General features: G+C 43.9%; 1 protein-coding gene across 1 annotated transcript; it reads right to left on the bottom strand.

Moving 5' to 3' along the window:
• Window positions 1-2,580: 2,580 nt before the first annotated feature.
• Window positions 2,581-10,157, bottom strand: LOC121979493. The gene is made up of 3 exons (XM_042531480.1): window positions 10,060-10,157; window positions 6,283-6,569; window positions 2,581-3,025 (listed from the first exon to the last, which is right to left on the bottom strand). Exons 1-3 carry the CDS (start codon window positions 10,155-10,157, stop codon window positions 2,721-2,723), a joined length of 690 nt encoding a protein of 229 aa, XP_042387414.1. The 3' UTR covers window positions 2,581-2,720.
• Between the last annotated feature and the right edge of the window lie 14,029 nt (window positions 10,158-24,186).

The following is a 24,186-nucleotide window of genomic DNA, read 5'->3' as shown; positions in this document are numbered from 1 at the left end:
GGTTCAGAGCCTTGGGCGACTCCTACTCCAAGGCTCACGCTCGTTGAGCGATTACTTTGGGCAACAACTATAATCGCGCAAATATTACAAGAATTATTACAATGATAGTATTGAAAAAGCTGTACCGACAACAAAGAATTAAAATTTCACAGCTTCGGGTCGTCGAGGTCTTGTTGTAGCTTAGCCGGATCGTCTTGTTAGCAGTGCGTTGAAGAAAGATTGCTTAGAACTTGATTGTCCATGCTGCTGCTCGAGACCTTCTTATAAAGTCCATTGAGGGCGCCTTCAACCTCCTTGAGGGCACCCTCAACTCCGCCGATTCCGCAGCGAAGATAACGGCTGAAGAAGTCGCCGCTCATCCTCTTGAAGGCGCCTCCAATGCTATGGAGGGCGCCTTCAAGCCCATCCGAGGCGCCTCAACACTTCTTAAGGGTGCCTCCAGTTTGACTTCGCGCGCTCCTTCTTCCAAAATATCCGAGGTTCTTCCAAGCTCCATGGAGGCGTCCCAAACATTGTTCATCCGGGGATTTTAGCTCTTTCTTCATCCTGCAAGCTACGTTAGTCCACAAAACAATAATATATTCTACAAAACAAAGTTAGCACATAATAAACATGATAACAGAAGTGTTTGACAGTCTCCGGACTGTCCAGTTCTGATTTTAAATTTCTAACCGGAAACCCTAGGTCGAACCAATGTCTACTGTTCCCTCAGCGAGGAACGCGTCCTCACCTACTCCACTCAGGAGAGTATACCTGTTGCCAGTTCGATCCTCTAGATCGACTGGGCTTTTGCTCAGCGCCCAAGTCTTCAAGTCTTTCTGCTGGACATCCGCTCCACGAGCCGCCTAGACTTTCCACCCGATTCGCGATACCGGAATTTTCACCTAGAGTATCCGACTCTAAGACTTTTGCTCGAAGACCTCGACCCGCCAAAGTTTTCCGCTTAAGGTTATCACCCCCTAGGACTTAAGATTACCACCCCCTAGGATTTTCCTGTCTGCCTAACCGCAGCTAGGACTTTTGCCTAAGATACCTTAGGACTTTTCCTACAAACTCATTCAACACATTAGATCACAAATAACCTTAACTTTGAATCATTTATCATTATCAAAATTCAAGTTCGATCATCGAATGTTTCCTGTACCAACAATCTTCCCCTTTTTAATTATGGCAATAAAAATTCAAAGGTAAGTAAAAAGACATAAAAAATAAAGAAATAATGCTATAAAGAATTTCAAAACAACACAAGCATAACTGAATGACAGTACAAGAAAAAATTTAAATGTAAAACTCCCTCTTAATAAAAGCTTAAGTGAAAAGCTCTCCCTTAATTAAAGCTCCTCTTTTTAGAATTTTCATATTTAAATTTTTCATATATTCTCCCCTTTGCAATATATCAAAAAATAGCAAAAAAAAAAAGGTATAATCAATAAAAATAGACAAGTTGAGAAGTTGATCATATACCTTAGTTTAAGAATTTAGCTTTAAAAATACATAGCCAATAACTGATTTTGAAAAATATTTTAACTTTTAAAACTTGACTGTTCAGAAGATTTTGAAAAAACTTAATTTTTATAAACTTAGTTTTAAAAATTTAACCTTAGAAAGAAAAAAAACGTAGCTTTTTAGAATACATAAAAACTTTTAGTTAAAACTAACTTAATAAAAAAATTTAATAGAAGGTTGAACAAATACTTAAAATATTTTGATAAAAACTTAACTTTTAGATTAAATTTTCTTATAGACTTTTTAACTAAGTGAATGAATAGGAAAACATTTATCAAAATTAAGTAGAGAGCTTAGTTCTTTAAAAATAACATGATTTTAGATAAAGTACTTAGTTAACATGATTTTAGGAAAAGTTTTTTTTTAATCTAAGAAAAAATTTGTTGACTTTGAAAAATAACTTAGCAAAAAAAATTTAGTTTAAAAAGAGCGAACAAAATATTTAATAAAATTTTAAAAACAAATTTTAGAGATTCAAAAATTAATTCTATTTAGTTAAATTTAAAAAATACTTAGCTTAAATAATATCAACTTGTAAAACTTTAGCTAAAGTCACTTTCATTTAAAATCATAAAGAGTAAGTCAATTTTAAAGAAAAAATTAATTCTCTTTTCTAAAAGTCTTAAAGTCCCAGCACGAGTCATTAAAAAATTAAAACTAAATACTTAATTTCCTTAGCCAAATGTTTAATCATTAACTATTAACTATTTACCTAGAGGACAACAACTGTCACTTGATTAGTCAAGTTAAGTCAATTATCCAGTTAGATTTGACTAAGACAAGATAATTTAACTTGATTAATATAAATTGATATTTATTGCTTAAACTTATGTCGATATACAAACATAAACATTCTTATTTCTTAAGTCCAGACAATACCCTATACATCTCATACTATTTTAAGTATTTTCATACACAAATAAATTAAACATAGGATGCTTGTGAGATACTTTAGCTGAAATCTAGAGGAACATACTTTTTAGGGAGAAAATTCCTAGGCTAAGTCCAAATTTTCAAAAATTAAAAATTAAAATTTTAAAAAATATTTTTCCTGAAATTTTAAGATCAAGCTGATTTTAAAACAATAAGCAGAAATAATTATTTAAAAAATAAGTTCTATTCTACTAAGTACAAGACTAAACAAACCAAAAGAAAATTATCTACACAAGGAATAAATGTAAGACCAATAGATACAATGCATGTCTAAAACATGATCAATTAGGAGGATCGTCGGCTGGAGGAGGTGATAAAGGTCGCTCAAGTGCATGTAATGCTCGAAGAATCTCCTCTCGAAAACAAGTAAATCCGAAGATCATCTCAGCCCGTAGTGTACGAAAACCGTCCGAGATGTGTTGTCGCGTCTGCGCGAGAGACTCCTCGAGTCGAGCGACTCTATCCTCGATAGATATGGAAGTGGAAGGATGGGCTGACATCGAAAGCTGAGCTAAAGTTGAGGGCTGTGATGGAGGATTCTCAAACATCTCAGTAAGTGTGAATCTTAACAACTCCTCTCCTTCAGCTGGATAAATAAAAATCTATAATCATTAAATAAATTAAAGTACTTTGAAAAAACAAGAAAGCCTTGAACATGAAAATAAAGTACAAAAGAGATTTTCAAAATAACAAATATAAAAAATATTTCCTGTAAATAAATAATTATTGTCAATTCTTGTCAGAAGGTTTAGAACGCTTAAGACTTTCTATCCAACTAAGCATCAGACTGGTATTGAAACATGTAAGTAAAAAAAAAAGGTTGAATTGACCATGCTAAAATTAAAATAATAATATCATTAAGCAATGCATAATAGTCAGCATAAGCAAATGCTAATCAAATTGTAACTTACCAACAAGAAATATCAATTTTTCACTCTTTATAAAGAGAATAAATTAAAGATAAATGGGGGAGTAGACAATATTTTACTCCTGCATGTAGTTTCATTCTGTAATGTACTAAAGATCTTATAGGTGAAACAAGTGAAAGTATCACTTTGCCTTTACATTTCAAGCGTCAGATGAGCCACTTGAGGAGCCTCTCCTGTCATTCATAGCACAAAAACAGAAATGTGCGTGACAAATTTTAGTAAGATACCCTCCAGAACTATAATGCATTGTATTTTTCTGGTACCTGTACATGAACTGTCAAAATGCTCATAAACAGCCTAGTAAACTGAGATCCTTTGAGGAAATAGATGAGTAAATCCCTTTTACATCTCAACAGAGTCAAATATGGTTCATATCCTTGACTAGCAGAGTTTTTCACTTTTAAGTAACTACAAATGATACGTATTCAAGACCAACAAGAAATTTGAATAAAACAAAATGCTCATGCATGACAGCCTATAGTGAAAACAAACGAACTCAGCTTTTCTGTAAAATGCTGATTCATAAAAATGCACAGACAATGTGAGTGTACGGTCTAAATAAAGTAGCATGAAAGGGACCTGGCACCAGCACAGCGAGCCGTCACGGGATAGCGGCGATCTCAGCGTCACCACAATCCTGCATTGACCTCAGCATGATCACACAAGCACTGCGATCGTTCCACCCGTTTAGCACAGCACTAGCACAACGAGCCGTCACGAGATCATGGCGATCTCCGCGTCACGATGATCCTGCATTGATCTTTGCAGGGTAGCAGAGGCGTTGCGATCCCACGTAGACCTTTGTGGAGTCGTAGAGGGATCATAGCGACCCCAATGACCTCGGTCAACCCCCACCCCCCTCCCCTCTTTTTTTTTTAATTTTTTTTTAATATTAAGATTAAATTTTAAATTAATATATTTTATATTTAAAAAAATACTAAAATCGTATCATCACAATACTGAAACTCCAAAAAGGATCAATATTTTAAACCGGGGTATGGAACAAAAAGTTATCAACAACTTCTACAAAGAAGATTAAAATTTAAATTTCAGAAATATATTGTAAAGGTTTGTGGCAAATTTTTTGTCTAAAACCATGAAACAACTAAAATATCTTAAAATCTCAATCACTTGAGTGGGATTATGGAAGAAACATATATGCCAACATGTCCCAACTACTTTTAATGTCAACTATATATTTATATACCATATATTTAGAGATTCAAGAAATACAAACTGGACTGGTCAAGCCACAAACCTAACCAGTAACACACACAAAGTTCCACCAACTCTATGCAATGTTAAATGCCTATGATTGCAATAATGTATATGTCACATAGAGGAAATGTGGCACAAAGTCCATAAATTTTCTATTCAATCGCATGTAGCACTAAAAAAATATGATACCAAAGATAAATATTATTGAGCAAAAATAGAAAGGGAAAGCAGCATATGCATGGCATCTATTTTTCGAAGATAAACAAACATAAGGGTGGAGTAATCTAAATAGTACCTTTCGAAGAATATCGGACACCTAAGCATAACAAAAGTTCTCTAATAGGTGTTTGAAAAGCTTCTTCTCCACTCAAATGTAAGGTTTAATAGGTTGATGACTATGATTATGTTATGGATATGGTATTAAAATTCATAATTCTTAACAGTCAAGTCTATATCATATTATCATATATAAAATGTTAAGCAATTACCCTAAAATGGCTCCTAGTTCCAATTTTTACCCTGAAAAGATCTCTTTTAAAAAAATTACACACTTAGGTCCTTTTTACCTAAAAAACCCTCATCTCTTGTACAGAATGAAATTTGTAACAAATCATGATTAAGTGACAAAAAAAGGAAAAAGAAAAAAAACAACACTTTTGTTATCTATATTGGTTTTGTTGAGTGCCAAAGTACCACCAAACTCAACATGAAATCAAATTTTGAATACCATTTAATTGAGTGTCAATAAAAGGATAATTATATTCAAATTCCCAGCAGCGGTTACAAATGCTCATAACATATATTAAGAATATTAAATATGCCACTAAAATCTCATATCAAATATTGGAAACTAATATATAATCAAATTTTAACCAAGATTTAATGCCAAAATATAGCTAGATACCTATAATCATCCATCATACACAAATCTAACATTTAGCTTGGTAATATCCTTTCAGAAGAATCAGTGGTTAGCTTGCCTACATACTAATTCTATTTTGACACTCAATTAAGTTTTAGCCAAATCTAAATTTCACAAATTATTTAATTTTGGATTTATCAAGGGATTCTAACCATAAGATGCATCACTTTTTACGTTTTTTGAACTTAGCAAATTTTGTTTTGATTATGTATAAGAGTTGGAGGTTGAGGATATTTCAGGTAGAGAGCGTGAGCTGGTAAATTATGGGAAAAAAGTCATTTCCAGGCAAAAACTGAAAATATTACCTTTTTAGGAAACTCCCCTAAATTTTTTTCAAAATAATAATAACAAAAAACCTACTCGGGAAAATTAAATTTGCACCATCCACTAAAAGGAAGGTAACTATTACCTTTGTTTGGGAAGAAGGTGAGGGAAGGGAGGGGAAACTTTTACCCTCCCTCAAACGATCTATTTCCTTACACTCCAACTCGGGGTGTAAGGAAGTTACCCCACCTTCCTTTCCTCCCCTTTCCATTAATCCATTAATGAGCCTCCCCTCACCCCATCCAAACAGAGGTAAGCGAAGAGAAAAGAGCAGATTGCTATCCACATTTACACAGTTCAGCCCACGAAATAAAATCTAAAGTTACAATAAGCAAGTGTTCTTAAATCTAACGTTAGCGTCCCAGTTCACAAAACCCTAACTTCATACTGGATAGGAAAGGAAAAGCTGATATAACGGACACAAAGGCCTCGATACAAATTATTCAATACCTATAGAGTGGCTGGGCAAAAGTTCCGGCGAAGATAAAAGAGTAATGCCGAAGAGACAGCAGTGGTTGCTGTTACCTGCGACGAAGTCGAGACGAAAAGATCTTGCCACAGAGGGAGAGAACAGGAGGCGCGCTTCGCCTCGAAGGAAAACGGGGACACGCGTCCTCGTGTGACGGTCGTCTACGACGGACGATGGTCGGAGGAAAAAAGTAACGAGGGCGGCGGGAGATCCGTGAGGCGTGAGCAGGAAGGTTTGCGTGGGGTACAGAGATGTTGGGTTATAGAAACTCTCTCAGGTGATATTCACGTGAGCCCGTTCTCTTCTCTCACGGTATGAATCGGACTAGCTTGCTAGTTCAACCCGGTCCAGCTATTTAACGACAATGATCCGAGCCCAGCTTCGACCTGTAATGTGAAATTTATATATATATTTTTATTTTTTTTAATCTATTATAAATAATTTAAAGGTATAAAGTTTATAAATTATTATATATTTAAATTAAAAAGTTATAAATAATTTTTATATAAGTTAATGAATAAATTTATGATAAATTATTCCAACTAAACTTAATAATATTCAAGTTTATTTATTTTATATATTTTATAAAAGCTCGATTCATTTACAATTTTAGAGGCATTGTCTAAATAGGTATGGAAAGAGAATAAAAATTTTGGAAATTGATAAGAGTTGTTTACTGAAATATAGATATTATTTTTTATTGTTGAACAAACATAAATCAATTTCATAAAATTGAATATCAATTTTATTTTATAAAAGCTCGATTCATTTACAATTTTAGAGGCATTGTCTAAATAGGTATGGAAAGAGAATAAAAATTTTGGAAATTGATAAGAGTTGTTTACTGAAATATAGATATTATTTTAATTTATATTTATCATATGTTTTTATGAAAATATATAATAATAAAATATAATATACTTTATTATATCATTATTAAATTTTAAAAAATATAACTTATATCTTTTTATTTAGAATCTATCCACACTAATCTACCCAATATAATTAACTTCTCTTTGCTATTTGCCTAAGTGAATACACCTACACTCAAATATTTGAAGAGTTCAGAATGTGTTTGAAAATCTAAATTTTATTTTCTTAAAAAAATCAATCAAAAATTTTAGGTAGATTTTTCACATTTTCAACTAAAATTAAAATATATTTATTGAAACCTAATTAAAAAAATTAAAAAAGATTTAAAAAATTTAGAAAACATTGCTTATAAATAAATTCTCATTTTATATGCTGATTTAACAATAGAATATATATATATATATATATATATATATATATATATATATATATATATATATAATAAATTAAAGTTGATCCGGTGGTAAAGGAGGGGGCCCGTCCAGCAGGAGGTCAAATTGGTCAGCACCCTGCAAGCGCCCGACCGTCCGAATTACCTCCCTGATCGACGGGAGGAAGAGCCGACCCGGCATCTCGACAGCTTGGTTCGACGCCGAATTTCCGACACTCTTAAGGCAAAACGGGAAAGGATAACGGCCGAGCGGTCATCCCGCTCGGCTGACGGTAGACGAGGCATCAGCCCTGCAGTTAGAGATCACTCACCCGAAATGGTGAACTCGAACATAAACAACCGGCCGAGCGGACATCCCTCGGGAGGGCGCTAGCCGAGGTGACCTTCGCTCAGCCCAGGGAGGGTGTTAGCCGAACGACCCATCCGCGCGGACTAGTAAAGGACAGAAAGAGCGATTAGCGATATACTCCTAGAGACTAGTGCCGTCGACAGGAGGCATGGTCAGCAGTAGAGTCCGCAGCATGGTCAGACAGAGAATCGTACGGTAGAAGCTTCCACTGTCACGTCAGAGATATGCTCGTGTTGTTGAGGTATGACGACTGACGCGCTTTTTTGACACATCCATTCCAAGTATGCTTTGATGGCTGTGCACGCCTTGAGAAGCATGCACACGCCTCTGGGGAGCCCTATATAAAGACCCATAGACTTCGACGGAGGTATGCTCACATTATTACTGTAGCTACAGTTCTCGTTTCTTCTTTGCTCCATTTCTTTCCATTGGAGGTTTGACTTGAGCATCAGAGGACCATCGCCTAGGAATCCCTCCCAGATTCGGCGTTGTGTTTACAGGTTCCCGGCAGCAGAGGATCCACATCTTCGAAGTCTTTGACCAGTCAGCAAGAGCGCCACATCCCCAGCCTCCATCGACTTAGCACTCAGACAGGATCAAATTGGCGTCATCTGTGGGAACACACCTGAATCCGAGTCAAGAAGATGGAAGAAGCTGGACGCCAACACACTGTAACGCTCTCTCAAGAGGAGCTTGACGCGCTCGTACAGACGTGAGCAGCCATGATGATAGAGCAGCAACAGAAGGCGCTGGCCAAGCGGCTGGCGCAACAAGCAACTTCTGCATCTGGAGGCCGAGCGGCGCATGAAGACCGGCCAGAACAGCTCTCCATATGGGGTCAAAACAAAGGTCCGACCGGTACGCAAGCAGAGGCACCGCCTGCCCCAATCCCATTCCATCGGACCTTATTCCAGACGCCCTCCGAGATCGCACAACCAAATAGGGACCGATCTTCATCGAACGAAGCCCCAGCTCAAGACATAAGGAAGGGTAAAGCACCCCAAGCTTACTCATCCCCCGAGTGGATCAATCGCCAATTCTCCGAGGTGATTCTGCAAGATCCTCTGCCAAGGCACTATGCACCCTTGGCGATCGACGAATATAATGGATCGATTGATCCAGACGATCACCTCGGTAAGTTCGACAACGCTGCAACCCTTCATCAGTACACTGACGGAGTTAAGTGCCGAGTCTTCCTCGCCACACTGTCCGGCTTGGCACAACGTTGGTTTCGAAGGTTGTCAGACAGGTCGATTAAGAACTTCAAGGACTTCAAGATGGCCTTCCTCCACCACTTCGCAAGCAGCAGGTGCTATCAGAAGACCAGCGTCAGTCTGTTCTCTATGAAGCAAGGGTCGAGGGAGACTCTTCGGACCTACATTCAACGCTTCAACCAGGCGGCCATGGACATCCCACAATCTCATCCGAGACTATGATGCATGCCTTCACCCCAAGGACTCATCGACGGGGACTTCTTCCACTCGCTTATCAGGAAGTCGCCCCACGATTACGACCACATGCTGAGGAAGGCTAACGAATATATCAACGTGGAGGAAACCCATGCGGCCCAAAGGAAGGAAGCACCATCAGAACCCATGGGGCACGCCGAGCGGAGGCCGCCGGCCAGCCACCAGCCTCCAAGAGGGCCCCGAGCTGATGTGGCACGACCACGTCAAGAAACGAGGTCACACGCCGTCCAGCACGTGGCGGCCGAACGCCCAAGACCCAAGGGGAAGGTATGGACTCCTATGTTCTGTTCCTTCCATCAATCCGTAACCCACAACACCCGCGACTGCCGTGGAGTCCCGATAGTCGCCCAGCCGACTCCCAGAAGTTATCACCGCCGATCGCCTTCCCCCGAGCTGCGATATAGGTGGCTTAGCACCGGACGTCAAGAGGAAACCAGACGGTCACCTGATCAGCGGCATAATCATGAAGCAAGGAGAGATGAGCGCGCCCAAGCCTCACGCGAGCAAGCCAGGCACTCCGCTCAGGAGGAGGAAAATCGAAGTAACACTGCTCGGGGTGAAATCAACATCATAGCTGGTGGACCAACCAGCGGAGACTCCAACCGAGCCCGAAAGTCGTATGCGAGACGGCTGGAGATCCATGCTGTAGGATGTAGCCAGGAGAAGGCGAGCGGACCTGAAATCATCTTCAGCCCTAGGGATCTCGAGAGGATTGAAGTACCGCATGATGACGCCTTCATCATCCATGCGGTAATTGCCAACTACACCATTCATCGCGTCTTTATCAACACAGGGAGCTCGGTCAACATGATCTTCAAGAAGGCCTTCGACCAGCTCCAGATCGACCCAATGACGACCCCTTTATATGGGTTCACCGGCAACGAGGTCCAGCCTATCGGTCAGACAAGGTTAGTCATATCACTCGGAGAGGAGCCGCTCCGAAAGACCAGGACTGCCACCTTCATCGTCGTGGACGCTTATTCGGCCTATAACGTCATCCTAAGTCGACCGACCCTCAACGAGTTCCGGGCAGTAGTCTCGACCTATTGCCAAAAGATCAAGTTCCCTGTGGAGGATCAGGTCGGGGAAGTCAAAGGAGACCAACTAGCTACTCGGCGCAGCTACGCCGAGATGGTGAAGGTGGAGGCCAAGTCCGCTCAGAAAGTCCCCCGACACGAGGTAAACGTCATAACCAAAAAAACCTCCTACTCTAGTTTATGAAGAAAAAGAGGAGGTACAGATACACCCTAGCCGGGCGGAGGTGACGACTTTCATAGTGGTTGACCTGCAAGTTGAGCAGAAGGCCGAACTGATCAGATGTCTTCAACGAAATCATGATGTCTTCAACGAAATCATGATGTCTTCGCCTGGTCCACTCATGAACTACCCGGCGTCTCCCCAAGCCTAGCGTAGCATAAGCTTCACGTCCGACCGGATGCTAGGCCAGTAAAGCAAAGGAAGAGGGACTTCGGCGCGGAACAAAATCATATCATCCGAGTTGAAATAGAGAAGCTGTTGGAGGCCGGCCACATCAGAGAGATTCAGTTCCTGAGATGGCTCGCAAATGTAATGCTGGTCTCCAAATCTGGCAACAAGTGGAGAGTCTGCATCGACTTTCGAGACCTCAACAAGGCTTACCCAAAAGACTTCTACCCACTACCGAGGATCGACTAGATGGTGGATTCTACAGCTGGGTGCAAATTGATATGCATGCTAGATGCATATCAGGGGTACCATCAAGTGGCGCTCGCCCAGGAGAATCAGGAGAAAGTGAGTTTCATAACAGCGGATGACACCTACTGCTACAACGTAATGCCGTTCGGACTAAAGAATGTTGGGGTACCTACCAAAGGCTCATGAATAAGGTATTCTGGCAACAGATCGGACAGAACATGGAGATGTATGTCGACGATATACTCATCAAATCCCTCCGAGCTATCGACCTCTGTGCGGATATAGAAGAAACTTGCCAGACACTCCGAGCGTATGGAATTAAGATGAACCCGAGCAAATGTCTGTTCGGCGCAAAGGGCAGAAAGTTCCTTGGCTATATCGTCACCGAACGGGGCATCGAGGCAAACCCTGGTAAGGTAAAGGCACTACAAGATATGCTGCCACCAAGGAATTTGAAGAAGGTGCAGCACCTCACCGGTCGGATAACTGCATTATCTCGATTCATCTCTAAGTCTACCGACCGGAGCCTCCCCTTCTTCAAGATATTGCGCCGAGCTACCAAGTTCCAGTGGGACGAAGAATGCGACAAGGCATTTGAGGAATTGAAAGCATATCTGAATTCTCTCCCTGTATTTGCTAAGCCAGCTGCCAACAAGCCGCTCCGCATTTATTTATCCACGACCGAGCACGCTGTTGGCTCGACGTTGGTACGGCTGAACGACGAGGAACAACCAGTGTACTTCTTGAGTCATATCTTAAAAGATGTTAAGTCCCGCTACACTGGTCCCGAGAAGCTTGCCTTTGCGTTGGTGCTCGCCGCTCGGAGACTCCGCCCGTATTTCCTGGCACATACGATCATTGTCATGACTAACAGCCCGTTGGGAAGAGTGCTTCTCAATCCGGAGGCATCCGGAAGACTAATAAAATGGACCATGGAACTAAGCGAGTTCGACATTCAGTATTAGCCCTGAACAGTCATCAAAGTGCAGTCCTTGGCAGACTTCATTACCGAAGTACATAGTCCTGAGCCCGAGGCCACTTGGAAGATATTCATGGATGTGTCGTCTACTCGGCAAGAAAGCGGAATGGGTATACTGCTAATCTCTCCCCAGGAAGAGCGGATGCATCTGTTCGTTCGGCTGGATTATCGGGCGACCAATAACGAAGCGGAATATGAGGCATTAATAGGCGGCCTACAAGCAGCTCGGCACATGGGAGCTGTCAAAGTCCTTATTCACTCAGATTCCCAGTTAGCAGCTTAGTAACTAAGTGGAATGTTCAAGATCAACAATGTTCGGCTCAGGCTCTACGCTGATGCCTTCGAAAAACTGAAAGCCAACTTCCATGAAGTCATTATACACAAAATCCCCTGCTCGGAGAATCTAACAGCGGACGAATTGGCCAAGTTAGCAAGCTCAATAACGCCAGTTGTCATCCAGCAGCCGATCGAGCAGGTGTCCTTAGTGGCGCACATCGACCGGATGGAGAGGCTCATATTCCCAGATGATTGGAGGACGATGTTAATCAAATTCTTACGAACGGGATCCGCGCCGACCGATCAGGAAGAAGCACACACACTAAGAAGAAGGCAGGGAAATTTACGTTGATAAGGGATCAATTGTACAAGAAGGCCTTCTCCCGACCTCTACTCAAGTGCATTGGCCTGGAAGATGCTAACTACATTCTGAAGGAAGTACAACAAGGATCCTGCGGAGGGCACCCGAGCGGCAGGTTGCTAGCGAGGAAGATTCTGCTGGCAGGGTACTTCTGGCCAATCCTCCAGGCAAATGCGGCTCGGACAGTGTCTACTTGCCTATCCTGTCAGAAGTACCACAACTTCTCGCACCAACCCACAAAAGAAATGACAGCTTCCACAGTATCTTGCCCATTCGATCAGTGGGGCATGGACATAGTAGGGTCCTTCCCCATGGCGACCGGCCAGTGAAAGTTCCTGATCGTCGCAGTAGACTATTTCTCCAAATGAGTCGAGGCCGAGCCACTTGCCAGAATAACTGAGCAGATGGTTCAGAAGTTCATCTGGCATCACATCATATGCCGGTTCGAAATTCCGCATCGACTTGTCTTCGACAATGGAAGACAGTTCGTCAGACAACGTCTCAAAGAATGGTGCCAAGGTTACGGGATTCAGTGGGCCTTCACCTCCGTAGCTTATCCCCAGAGTAACAAACAAGCTGAAGTCGCCAATCGAGAGATTCTGCGAATTCTTCGGGCTCGGCTCGATCACGTCGGTGGTAACTGGGCAGACGAGCTTCCAGGCATGCTATGGGCAATCCGCACGACTCCGGAGGAGGGGACGGGAGTGACACCATTCCACTTGGTCTACGGAGGCGAAGCAGTTGTCCCTGTTGAGGTTGGAATCGAGTTCGACTGGGTGCGGCAGTATAGCGAGGACAACGCCGAGAGAAGGCTTTTGGAGTTGGATTTGGTGGATGAGGCGCGCGCTAAGGCAGGCGTTCGGCTGACAGCCTAACGACAGAGAATGCGCCAGAACTACAACAGGCGGGTAATACCTAGATCTTTTCAGGTCGGTGACTTCGTGTGGAAGAAGTGAAGTCTGTCGGAGACGTCACCAAGCTGGAGGCTCCTTAGGCCGGACCCTTCAGGGTTGTGGGCAAGCTCCGGTCGGGTGCTTACTACCTAGAGGACGAGGACGAGCGGAAGCTAGAGCGTCCGTGGAGCGCAAACCACCTCCAGCCATACCGAGTTGGGTGAGAGGTGCGCTGATGTAGCTAACATGATGTAATTGTCATTTTTTCGGCGTCCTTCGACTGCAGGATTAAAAAAGCAAAGGTTTACAAAGTTAGCGCCGAGCGGATAGCCCGTCTTGAAGACCGTCGAGCGGCGACGTTAAACCCTAGAGTCGAAGCGGTGACTATAAAAACCCCGCTCGGAAGACCGTCGAGCGGCGACGTTAAACCCCAGGGTCTAAGCGGCGACCATAAATACCCCGCATTGAAGACCATCGAGTAGTGACGTTAAACCCTAGGGGCGGAGCGGCGACTATAAAAACCCCGCTCGGAAGACCGTCGAGCGGCGACATTAAACCCTAGAATCGAAGAGGCGACTATAAAACCCCGCTCGGAAGATCATCGAGCGGCGATGTTAAACCCAAGAGTCAAAGCGGTGACTATAAAAACTCTGCTCGGAAGACCATCAAGTGGCGACGTTAAACCCAAGAGTCAAAGCGACGACTATAAAAACCCCACTCGGAAGACCGTCGAATGACGACGTTAAACCCTAGAGTCGAAGCGGTGACTATAAAAACCCTGCTCGAAAGACCGTCGAGCGGCGATATTAAACCCTAGAGTCGAAGCGGCGACTATAAAAATCTCGCTCGGAAGACCGTCGAGCGACAACGTTAAACCCCAGGGTCGGAGCGACGACCATAAATACCCCGCGCTGAAGACCGTCGAGCGGTGACGTTAAACCCTAGGGTCGGAGCGGCGACCATAAATACCACGCGCTGAAGACCGTCGAGCGGCGATGTTAAACCTCAGCCTTGGAAAATCGTTTAACGCAAATACTAAAACTAAAGTCGAGCGACGACTATAAACCCTAGAGGTATGATCCTAAGCGAGTATTAGCATAGGTACCACTGCCGATCGGGACTACGCAGCCAAATACACAACAAACAGATAGCATATGAAAGAAGCAAAGAGATTTCATTAATAAGACACTGTCGAACGGCAATAATGCAGTTAACTCTTACAAAAAGCAAAGCTTACAAAAAACTATCGGCTCCTCACTCCAGGTAATCAAAGATCTCATTAGGGATAGTGGTGAGGAGCTCGACGTGATCCACAGTGGGGATGGTTGCGTCCTCAGGGAGTTGGCCTTTAGCTTTCAAATGGTTGGCCATCACAGTGATGGCCAACTCAAACGCGTTGACGAGCCGCGTGTAGGTCTTGGTAACAAAACCTTCCGAGCGGATATAGTTTTGCTTCATGGTGGCAAAACGACTTAGTTCAGCACCCTGATATTCTTTCATGGCCAAGTGAGAGGCGTCAAGGTTGTCCTGGAAGGTCTTCAATTCCTCCCGAAGAGTAGTGACATCCGCCGAGCGGCCAGTCTTCTCAGCCGTTAGCAGGTCCGCCAACTCCTTGACCCTTTGCTCCAAGGCTCGAGCCTCCACGTTCTTCGCCTCCAGGTCGGCGATGACCCTATTCTTTCTGGTGGTGGCCAATTTGACCTTCCGGTCAGATGACTTGACCTGGGTCTCGAGCTAACCCACCATGGTTTGCAGGCCGGAGGAGTTCCTTCGCTCTTCCTCCAATAACTCCTGGGTCTTAGCCAAGTTCGCCTGCTGCTCGGCATAGGTGGGACCTTGAGAAGAAGCTCCACCCGAGATTTTGAGCTTTCTGAGCTCCTCCTTCAACATCGCTAGGGGGCTAGTTACCGTCACGCTCTCCACTCAGTACTACAGTCAAACGGGGAAATGTCAGACATCGAGCAACGACAAAGCTAAAATAAGTCGGGGTGTATAAAACTTACCCTTGTGGCATGGGCTAGGTGGCTATTGCCGAGCAGCCTCGGGGGCATGGTCGTCACCCGGGCTCGGACTTCCTCCCAAATCTTGGCCAACTACCCTTGGATGACTATCTGATGTTCAGGAGAAGTCGGCTGATCGGCGGCTGCCAGAAGCTCCTCTGTCGGGAGATGCAAAGTCACCTTTATTGATCGCCGACTGCTATGGGTTGATGGAGCAGACACCGTCGGACCGCAAGAGGGGCCGATCAGGGTAGAGTGGACCGCTGATCGAAGAATTTTCTTGCGGTTGGTGGGCAAGATGCTAATCGGCTGAGCGACAACTGGATCGGATTGGAGGTCGCACTGCGAAGGTGTCCGATCGGAGGATATGGCCTCCACAGTATCAGGAGCAGCTGGAGGAACACCCGTCTCCTCAGACACTCGCACTGCCGAGGTGGCCGAATGGGTGGGTGTGTCTGTTCGGCGTCGTTTGCGCCTATTCAGGGGAACTTCATTTCCAGAAGACTCGGTTCCCTCAGACCGAATGACGGGCTGTACGCCAGTTGGAGCAGTCTCTCCCGCAGCTTCAGTAGTGACTGTCCGCGTGGCGGATTCTTCAGCAACAGTTGGAGCCTCTTCGTCCTCGCCCTCATGAGAGCTGACTGACTTGAGCCCAAGCCTCTCAATTTCCTTAGCAGCAGCTGTCTCGGCCTCTACAGCCTTAGCCTTTAGCATGCCAAGCACTATCGATTTCATCATTGTGTTAGCTGCAAGAGAAAAAAGAAAAATCAGTTAGACCTAAAGGACGAAGTCAAGTGGAATTCCTTACCTATGCCGCCCGGGAGAGGCATTCAGATCGGGCTTAGTCCGAACATATATAGGACGCCTTCTGGTAACAACTTATGGATGTCGAGCTTTAGGCCGGCGAGCATGTTGGCCGCATGAAGGTAGTTCGGCCGGGTCTTATACCTCTTCAGCTCGGGCGGAGGTGGCAGTGCGGTCTGCCATTGGGTCCGGAAAGACGGCCACTCGGGGAGTCTCACAAAAAAGAAGCAGTCCTTCTAATGTTTATTGGAAGTGGACATCTTATCAAAGAAGACCAAGCTGATTCGGGACTAGAAAAAGTAGGTCCCTAGTTCGGACTGCTTGGGGTAGTAGAAGTAATGGAATATTTGGGGGTTAAGGGGAATGTTGTGAGTTGTGAACAGTACAACTACGCCGCACAGAAGGCGGAAGGAGTTGGGGACTAATTGGGCGAGCGGGATGTGAAAATAGTTGCAGACTTCACAAAAAAATGGGTGGAGAGGGAATCGCAGGCCGGCCACAAATTGATCACGGAAAAAGCAAATCACGCCGCGCGGCGGGTTATGTGGCTGGTCGAAAGGTGAGGCCAGAACTATTTCATAGTTGGCCAAGAGGTCAAAGGTGTTTATCAAGCTCGCCACGCCGCCCTTGTCGAATCGGGTCTCCATGGTGGTGTACCATGGACCCGGGGCGAGGTCGACCGGTTGGGAAGAACTGGCCATGAGCGAAAAACGAAGAAACAGAGGAGTTCGTTCAGAAGATCGTCGGAAAACCTACGGAAGTTCGCTGGGTAAGAAAGCAGGACGCAAGAAAACAGTATAGGGCAAGAAAGGAAGACAAAGAAATAGGAAGCGAAGCTTACAGGAAAAGGGGACGCCGGAGAAGAAAGTAGGGGGTCGCCGGAGCACTGGATGCAAGCAACCACCGGAGAACAAGAGCATGCAAGCAACAACTGTGAAGCAGAAGTCGGCGAGACGACTTTATAAAGATAGGGCCTGGCCAAGCTGGACCGTCCGATCTAGGGCACAAGAATCGGAGTGCACATCTGACCGTTGAATTCGAACCGCCAAACGTCACATCAGCAGCTATCACCTCGGACGTGCAGCGACTGCGTCGGCAACACGTGGCGTCCCCCCACGGGGTAGTATTTAATGGGCGCGGGCTCGACCTTAATGGAAGTGATCTGTACGCATCACAAGGAGATTCAGACGACGTCAGCAATAGCTAACCGACCCGCACCCTCTCGACAGTGGTGAGGGAAAGTATTCAAAGTACAAAGGCACGAAGCACCAACCGGGGGAGAAAGGTCCGTTCGGCAAGAATCTAACGGGATTTGGCTCACCCACTAGCCGACCGACTAACCTCTCATAGACTATTGGTCAGTCAGTCGGACTTTCAGCCTCCTTCGACTAGACTTGAAGGGAAGACATGTGATTCGGTGGTAAAGGGGGGGTCGTCCAGCAGGAGGTCAAAGTGGTCAAAACCCTGCAGGCGCCCGACCGGGCGAATTACCTTCTTGATCGGCGGGAGGAAGAGCCGACCCGACATCTCGACAGCTCGACTCGACACCGAGTTTCCGACGCTCTTAAGGCAAAACGGGAAATGATAACGACCGAGCGGTCATCCCGCTCAGTTGACGGTAGACAAGGCATTAATCCTGCAGTTAGAGATCAATCACCCGAAATGGTGAACTCGGGCATAAAACAACCGCCCGAGCGGACATCCCTCGGGAGGGCGCTAGCCGAGGTGACCTCCGCTCGGCCCAGGGAGGGCGTTAGCCGAACAGCTCATCCGCACGGATTGGTAAAGGACAGAAAGAGCAGTTAGCGATATCCTCCTAGAGACCAGTGTCGTCGACAGGAGGCATGGTCAACAGCAGAGTCCGCAGCATGGTCAGACAGAGAATCGTACGGTGGAAGCTTTCACTGTCACGTCAAAGATATGCTCGTGCTGTTGAGGTATGACGACATATGTACTTTTCTGACACATCCATTCTAGGTATGCTTTGATGACTGTGTATGCCTCGAGAAGCGTACACGTGCCTCTGGGAAGCCCTATATAAAGAATCCCAGACTTCGACGGAGGTATGCTCACATTATTACTGTAGCCACAGTTCTCGTTTCTACTTTGGTCTATTTCTATCCGTCGGAGGTTTGACTTGAGCATCGAAGGGCCATCACCGGGGAACCCCTCCCCGGTTCGGCGTTGTGTTTGCAGGTTCCCGGCAGCAGAGGATCCACGTCTTTCAAGTCTTCGACCAGTCAGCAAGAGCGCCACACCCCAGCCTCCATCGACTTAGCACTCGGACAAGAGGTCAAAGTGGTCAACACCCTGCAGGCGCCCGACTGGGCGAATTACCTCCTTGATCAGCGGGAGGAAGAGCCGACCCGGCATCTCGACAGCTCGGCTTGACGCCGAGTTTCCGACGCTCTTAAGGCAAAACGGGAAAGGATAACGGCCGAGCGGTTATCCCGCTCGGCTGACGGTAGACGAGGCATCAGTCCTGCAGTTAGAGATCACTCGCCTGAAATGGTGAACTCGAACATAAAACAACCAGTCGAGTGGACATCCCTCGGGAGGGCGCTAGCCGAGGTGACCTCCGCTTGGCCCAAGGAGGGCGTTAGCTGAACGACCCATCTGCACGGACTGGTAAAGGACATAAAGAGCGGTTAGCAATATCCTCCTAGAGACCAGTGCCGTCGACAAGAGGCATGGTCAGCAGCAGAGTCCACAACATGGTCAGATAGAGAATCGTACGATGGAAGCTTCCACTGTCACGTCAGAGATATGCTCGTGCTGTTGAGGTATGGCGACAAACACGTTTTTCTGACACATCCATTCCAGGTATACTTTGATGACTGTGCACGCCTTGAGAAGCGTGCACATGCCTCTGGGGAGCCCTATATAAAGACCCCCAGATTTCGACGGAGGTATGTGTTGGGGCAATTTCCCTAGGTCAAGTTTGACCAGTTTGACTAAGCTTGAGTTGAGTCAAGTTTGAGTCGGGATTTGAGTTTTGATGTTTGACAATATAAGGAGATTGTTGGAGCAATCGTCGTGTTATGGAGATGGTCAAAGGGTTGACCAGGTTGATGAGAATACAAGTTAAGTAGGTCAAGGTTGACAGGAGACTTGACTGGGAAAGTCCTAACTGGATGTTAGGCATTTGGAAAGTCCTAGTGAGGAGCTAGGCAGGAGAAAGTCCTAGTGAGGAGCTAGGCAATGGGAAAGTCCTAATGGGAAGCTAGGCAGGGGAAAGTCCTGGTGAGGAGCCAGACAACGGGAAAGTTCTAGTGAGGAGCTAAGCAGGAGAAAGTCCTGGTGAGGAGTCAGACAATTGGAAAGTCCTGGTGAGGAGCCAGGTAGTTGAAAAGTCCAAGTGTGATATTGGAAAAGGAGAAAGTCCTGGTGAGGAGCCAGGCAATTGGAAATTCCAAGTGTGATCTTGGCAAAGGAGAAAGTCCTGGTGAGGAGCCAGGCAATTGGAAAGTCCAAGTGTGATATTGGCAAAGGGTGTAAGTCCAAGCATGTGGTCTTGGCAAGATAAGTCCTAGTGTAACTTGGCAATGAGAACTCGACAACTAGGATGAGGCCGAAGGAAGCTCCTGAAGGTAAGGCGTGAAGGATGGGGAGATATCAGAGAGACATGAGGCTGATGGAGGAGGCTAAAAGGCTAGTTCGATATTGGTCGGGTGTGGCCAAATGCTAGGCATGGAGACCCAACAGGTCACGATTGACCGGGAGTTGGGTTGGAGACGTTGGACTTGAGATTGAGTCAAGTCCAAGATGGTCAATCGATTGGGCAATCGATTGAACCAGGTTCCAATCGATCAACCGATCGATTGGAGTGTGTTGCGAAAGAAGAAATGGCCCAATCGATTGGTCGATTGATGAGGAGCATGAGTCGTGAGCACAGAGGCTTTTCCAATCGATTGGGAATCTCCAATCGATCGATCAATCGATTGGAGCTGGGAGTTCTCGTGCGATCGCGAGAACACAGAAAGCATCTGAATTGATCAGTGGATCGATTCAGACTTTCCCAATCGATTGGCCGATCGATTGGGATTCGACCGTTGCACAAGATGCAGGTGATGGATGGCTGCGATGGAGCGGTGTTGACGTGGCAATCGATTGGGGTTGATTTCAATCGATTGGAGGCACTGTATATAGCCTGGGCAGAGCGTTTTCTTCGCCAGATCTTTGCGATTTTCTCCTGCGATTTTCTGCAATCTTCAACGAGCTTCTCCGACTTTCACCGCCAGTTCTTAAAGGCTTTTGAGAGTGTTCTCTCAAGGTTTAAGAGGCAATAACAAGCAACAAGTAAGCAGAAAGAGAGTGTTTTTACTTGTATTTGTATTTCTTTTTCTTGTGTGAGTTGTTTGTGTGTGTGAGAATTTGTACAAGGCTTCTCTGCCTTCGGTTGCGACCGAGAAGGAGGGTTTTCATAGTGGAGGAGCGTGTCGTGTGTGGATCCTTGGATTAGTCACCTCTTCTTGAGGTGGATACCAAGTAAATCTACTTGTTAGTGTTGTGTGAGTCTTGTATTTTATTTTCACTGCATATCATCATTAAGACGCAACCGACGAGCGCGCGACGAGATGCCATTCACCCCCTTAGCAGACACGACGGTCCCAACAGTATGCTCACATTATTACTGTAGCTACAGTTCTCATTTCTTCTTTGCTCCATTTCTTTTCGTCGGAGGTTTTACTTGAGCGTTGGAGGGCCATCGCCGGGGAGCTCTCTCCCATGTCATCATTCTCTCTAGCTGCGTCTTTCGCTCGAACTTTCTGTACTCCTAAGTTCCTGCACACTTAGACACAGGGGTTAAATACCAACATGACCTAACTTTATTTGGTTAATTACATTAAACCTATCATGGGGTTACTTATAAATCTCTCCCTTTTTTATGTGAGCAAACCCCAAGTTAAGTTAGGGTAAAACCACAAAAAAAATAACAGTTATAAAATAAGATTTTTGCGAGTACAAAAATTAATTGTACTACCCTTACCCTATACTTAATCTTTACTACTCTCCCTTTTGATCATATTAAAAATGTGGTACCTTAAAAAAATTCTACTTAACAAAAATAAAAAGTCTAAGGTATAATTTAAAAAAATAAAGTTTAAGCTTTGAAAAGAAAATTTAACATATTTAAGGTAGAAAATTTTTTTATATAAAATTAAAATTATCGTTAAAAAAATTTCTAAAAAAATTTAACATTCAGAAAATTTTTTTAACAATTTTTCTTATAGTTAAGTGATAAAGTTCTCAGAAAAATTAACTTTTAAATAATTTATAACAAAATTTTTGACAAACATTTGAAATCATTTTTATAACAACTAATTGCTTAATAGTTAGTTAATTAAATACTTATTTTAATAATTGGCTTTCAGGTCGTGACAAAGCACTAGACCTTCTTAGATATTGGAGCAACAATCACTTTCTAAACAAAGCTTTTTAAAGAAATTAAATATTTAACTTTCTGTTTGCAAGTAAAAAAAATTAATCTAAATATGATTTTGGAACCCAAAATAGGTTCCTTCCTACAGGATTAATCAGAAATTTCTTAGGAATATATTTATGTAATATTTTTCTAATTTGACTCTTATAGTATTTAAAATACCAGTTTAAACTATTATATCTCCTAATATTTTGATTATTTGAGCATGTACGATTTTTCAAATATTCTATTTCTGTTTTAAATTTGTCATTTTCTATTTTTACTTTGTCGAAGTCTTCTAATCGCCAAGAACCAACTAAGGTTGATTTTAATTCCTTATTTTCTTTTTCTAACTTATAATAATTTTTTGATAATATTTTTGCAAACTGAAATAACTTGTCAGGAGGAAGAGACCGTATCTGACTTATCTTGTCGATCCCATAATCTGAAGCTCCCCCAGAAGTGCTGCTTTCTTCCGATGTCGCTCCCCCTTCATCGATACTCTCGATGCTCATTCCGGATGAGCTTGCTTCGTCTTCGTCTTCGTCTTCATAGTGACTTGCCACTAGCGCAAGTCCGACGAGGGCTTCTATCTCCGATACGGACCATCTTTCGTCCTACATCGCTTTGAGATTTCTATACTTGTCGGTTTGAGCTGACTTCTTATTCTTTTCCTTGTCCTTGCTCTTCAATTTTGGGCAATTGTCTTTTACATGTCCTTCTTCATTGCAGTGGTAGCATCTTACTTTTCTTTTTCTTCTTGTACCTTGTACTTGATTAAATTTCTTAGTTTTAAATAACTTTTTAAATTTTCTTACCATCAGTGTTGTTTCGTCGTCATTGAGAGAAGATTCAGAATCTCGTTCATCCGTTTTTGCTTTTAAAGTAATGTTGTGCTTTGGCTCCTTCTTCAGATCTGCACATCTTATTTCATGGACTTCAAATGTTGAAACTAATTCTTCTAAAGTACTTGATTTTAAATCCTTAGATATATAGTAAGCATCTACTAATGATGCCCATTCAATAATCCTAGGAAATGCATTAAGCGTGTACCTTAGCAAATCTCGGTTGCTTACCTTTTTACCGAGATTCGTGAGTCTGATGACGAGTTCCTTTATTCTTGAGTGAAGATGTCCAATAGTTTCTCCTTCTTCTAATTTGATGTTGCTAATATAGTTCCTGAGAAGATCCCGTCTCGCGAGTTTCACCTCCGAGGTCCCTTTATGTAGTTCCAGGAATTTCTCCCAGAGCTCTTTTGCTGACTCGTAGGCTCTAATCTGGTTGACTTCTTGTGGTGGTAAGACGCTTAGCAGATGGAACTCTGCTTTGTCATTTGCCATGAAGTTAGCCCACTCCTTCTTCGTCCATTGGTATTCTTCTTTATCCTTAGGTGCTATAAAACCAAATTCCATTATTAAAAATAAATCAAAATTTGTTTTAAAGAATACTCCCATCCTTTTCTTCCAGCTCCCCCTTAAACTTTGATGGGTAGATGCTTGGTCTGGCCATCTCATGTGTTTCGTTCAGCGATTAGTCCCCTTGAAGCTATTGAGCTTTGATACCAGTTGTTGGTCCCTTTGGCGATCGACTAGAAGGGGACGAATAACTTGCACAATAAAAATAAAAAAACTTTCTCAAACTTCTATAGCTTTAATAATTCTAACACTTGCATAAAAAATAAGAGACTAATTAAAGAAAGGAAGAGACTACAATTTTTACTTAGTTACATCTGGGAAGGTTGTTAATCCAAGACTCTGAAGCACTAATCAAATTCTCCTTCAGGCGTAGGCGGAGAAGCCTCTTACAGTAGTTGAAGCACTCAATTACAAAGTTAAATAGAAAAAGAAATGATTACAAGTGTTCTATTTTAGCTTCTGGGACCATGATTGTGTTTATAATCCTGGTCGGGGTGCCTGGAAGGGTTCCTAGTGCCTGGGGGGATAAATTTTTATCCCCGTCGCAACGGAACGCTCCATGTCGCATTTTGGATAACATCCTGCTCCGGGCACCCGAACAGAAATGATTATATTTTGTTCTTTCCGTCCCGACCTTCCACTCCGGTTCCATTCGCATTGGTTTGGGTTTTCTGTTTCGGCCCTACTCGCTTGGGTGATTTCGGCCATCCGGAACAGGGCTCACCCAAACCCATTTTCTGACCTTCGAGCAAACTTTCGCTTCGACTTCTCGTCCCTCGAAAATGTTGCACGCCTCCTTCTTGTCTGCTCGCATACTCTTTCGCAGCACCTCGTACCTCGGACGCACCGAGCCCGTCGGCTCTCTCCCGTGCCATCCTTCTCACTAGTTGCGTCTTTCACTCGAACTTCCTGTGCCCCTAACTGCACACTTAGACATAGGGGTTAAACAACAACATGACCTAACTTTATTTAGTTTATC

This window comes from Zingiber officinale, chromosome 5A (assembly GCF_018446385.1).
Source record: "Zingiber officinale cultivar Zhangliang chromosome 5A, Zo_v1.1, whole genome shotgun sequence".
Lineage (NCBI taxonomy): Eukaryota > Viridiplantae > Streptophyta > Magnoliopsida > Zingiberales > Zingiberaceae > Zingiber > Zingiber officinale.
This window is presented reverse-complemented; position numbering and strand designations above follow the sequence as displayed.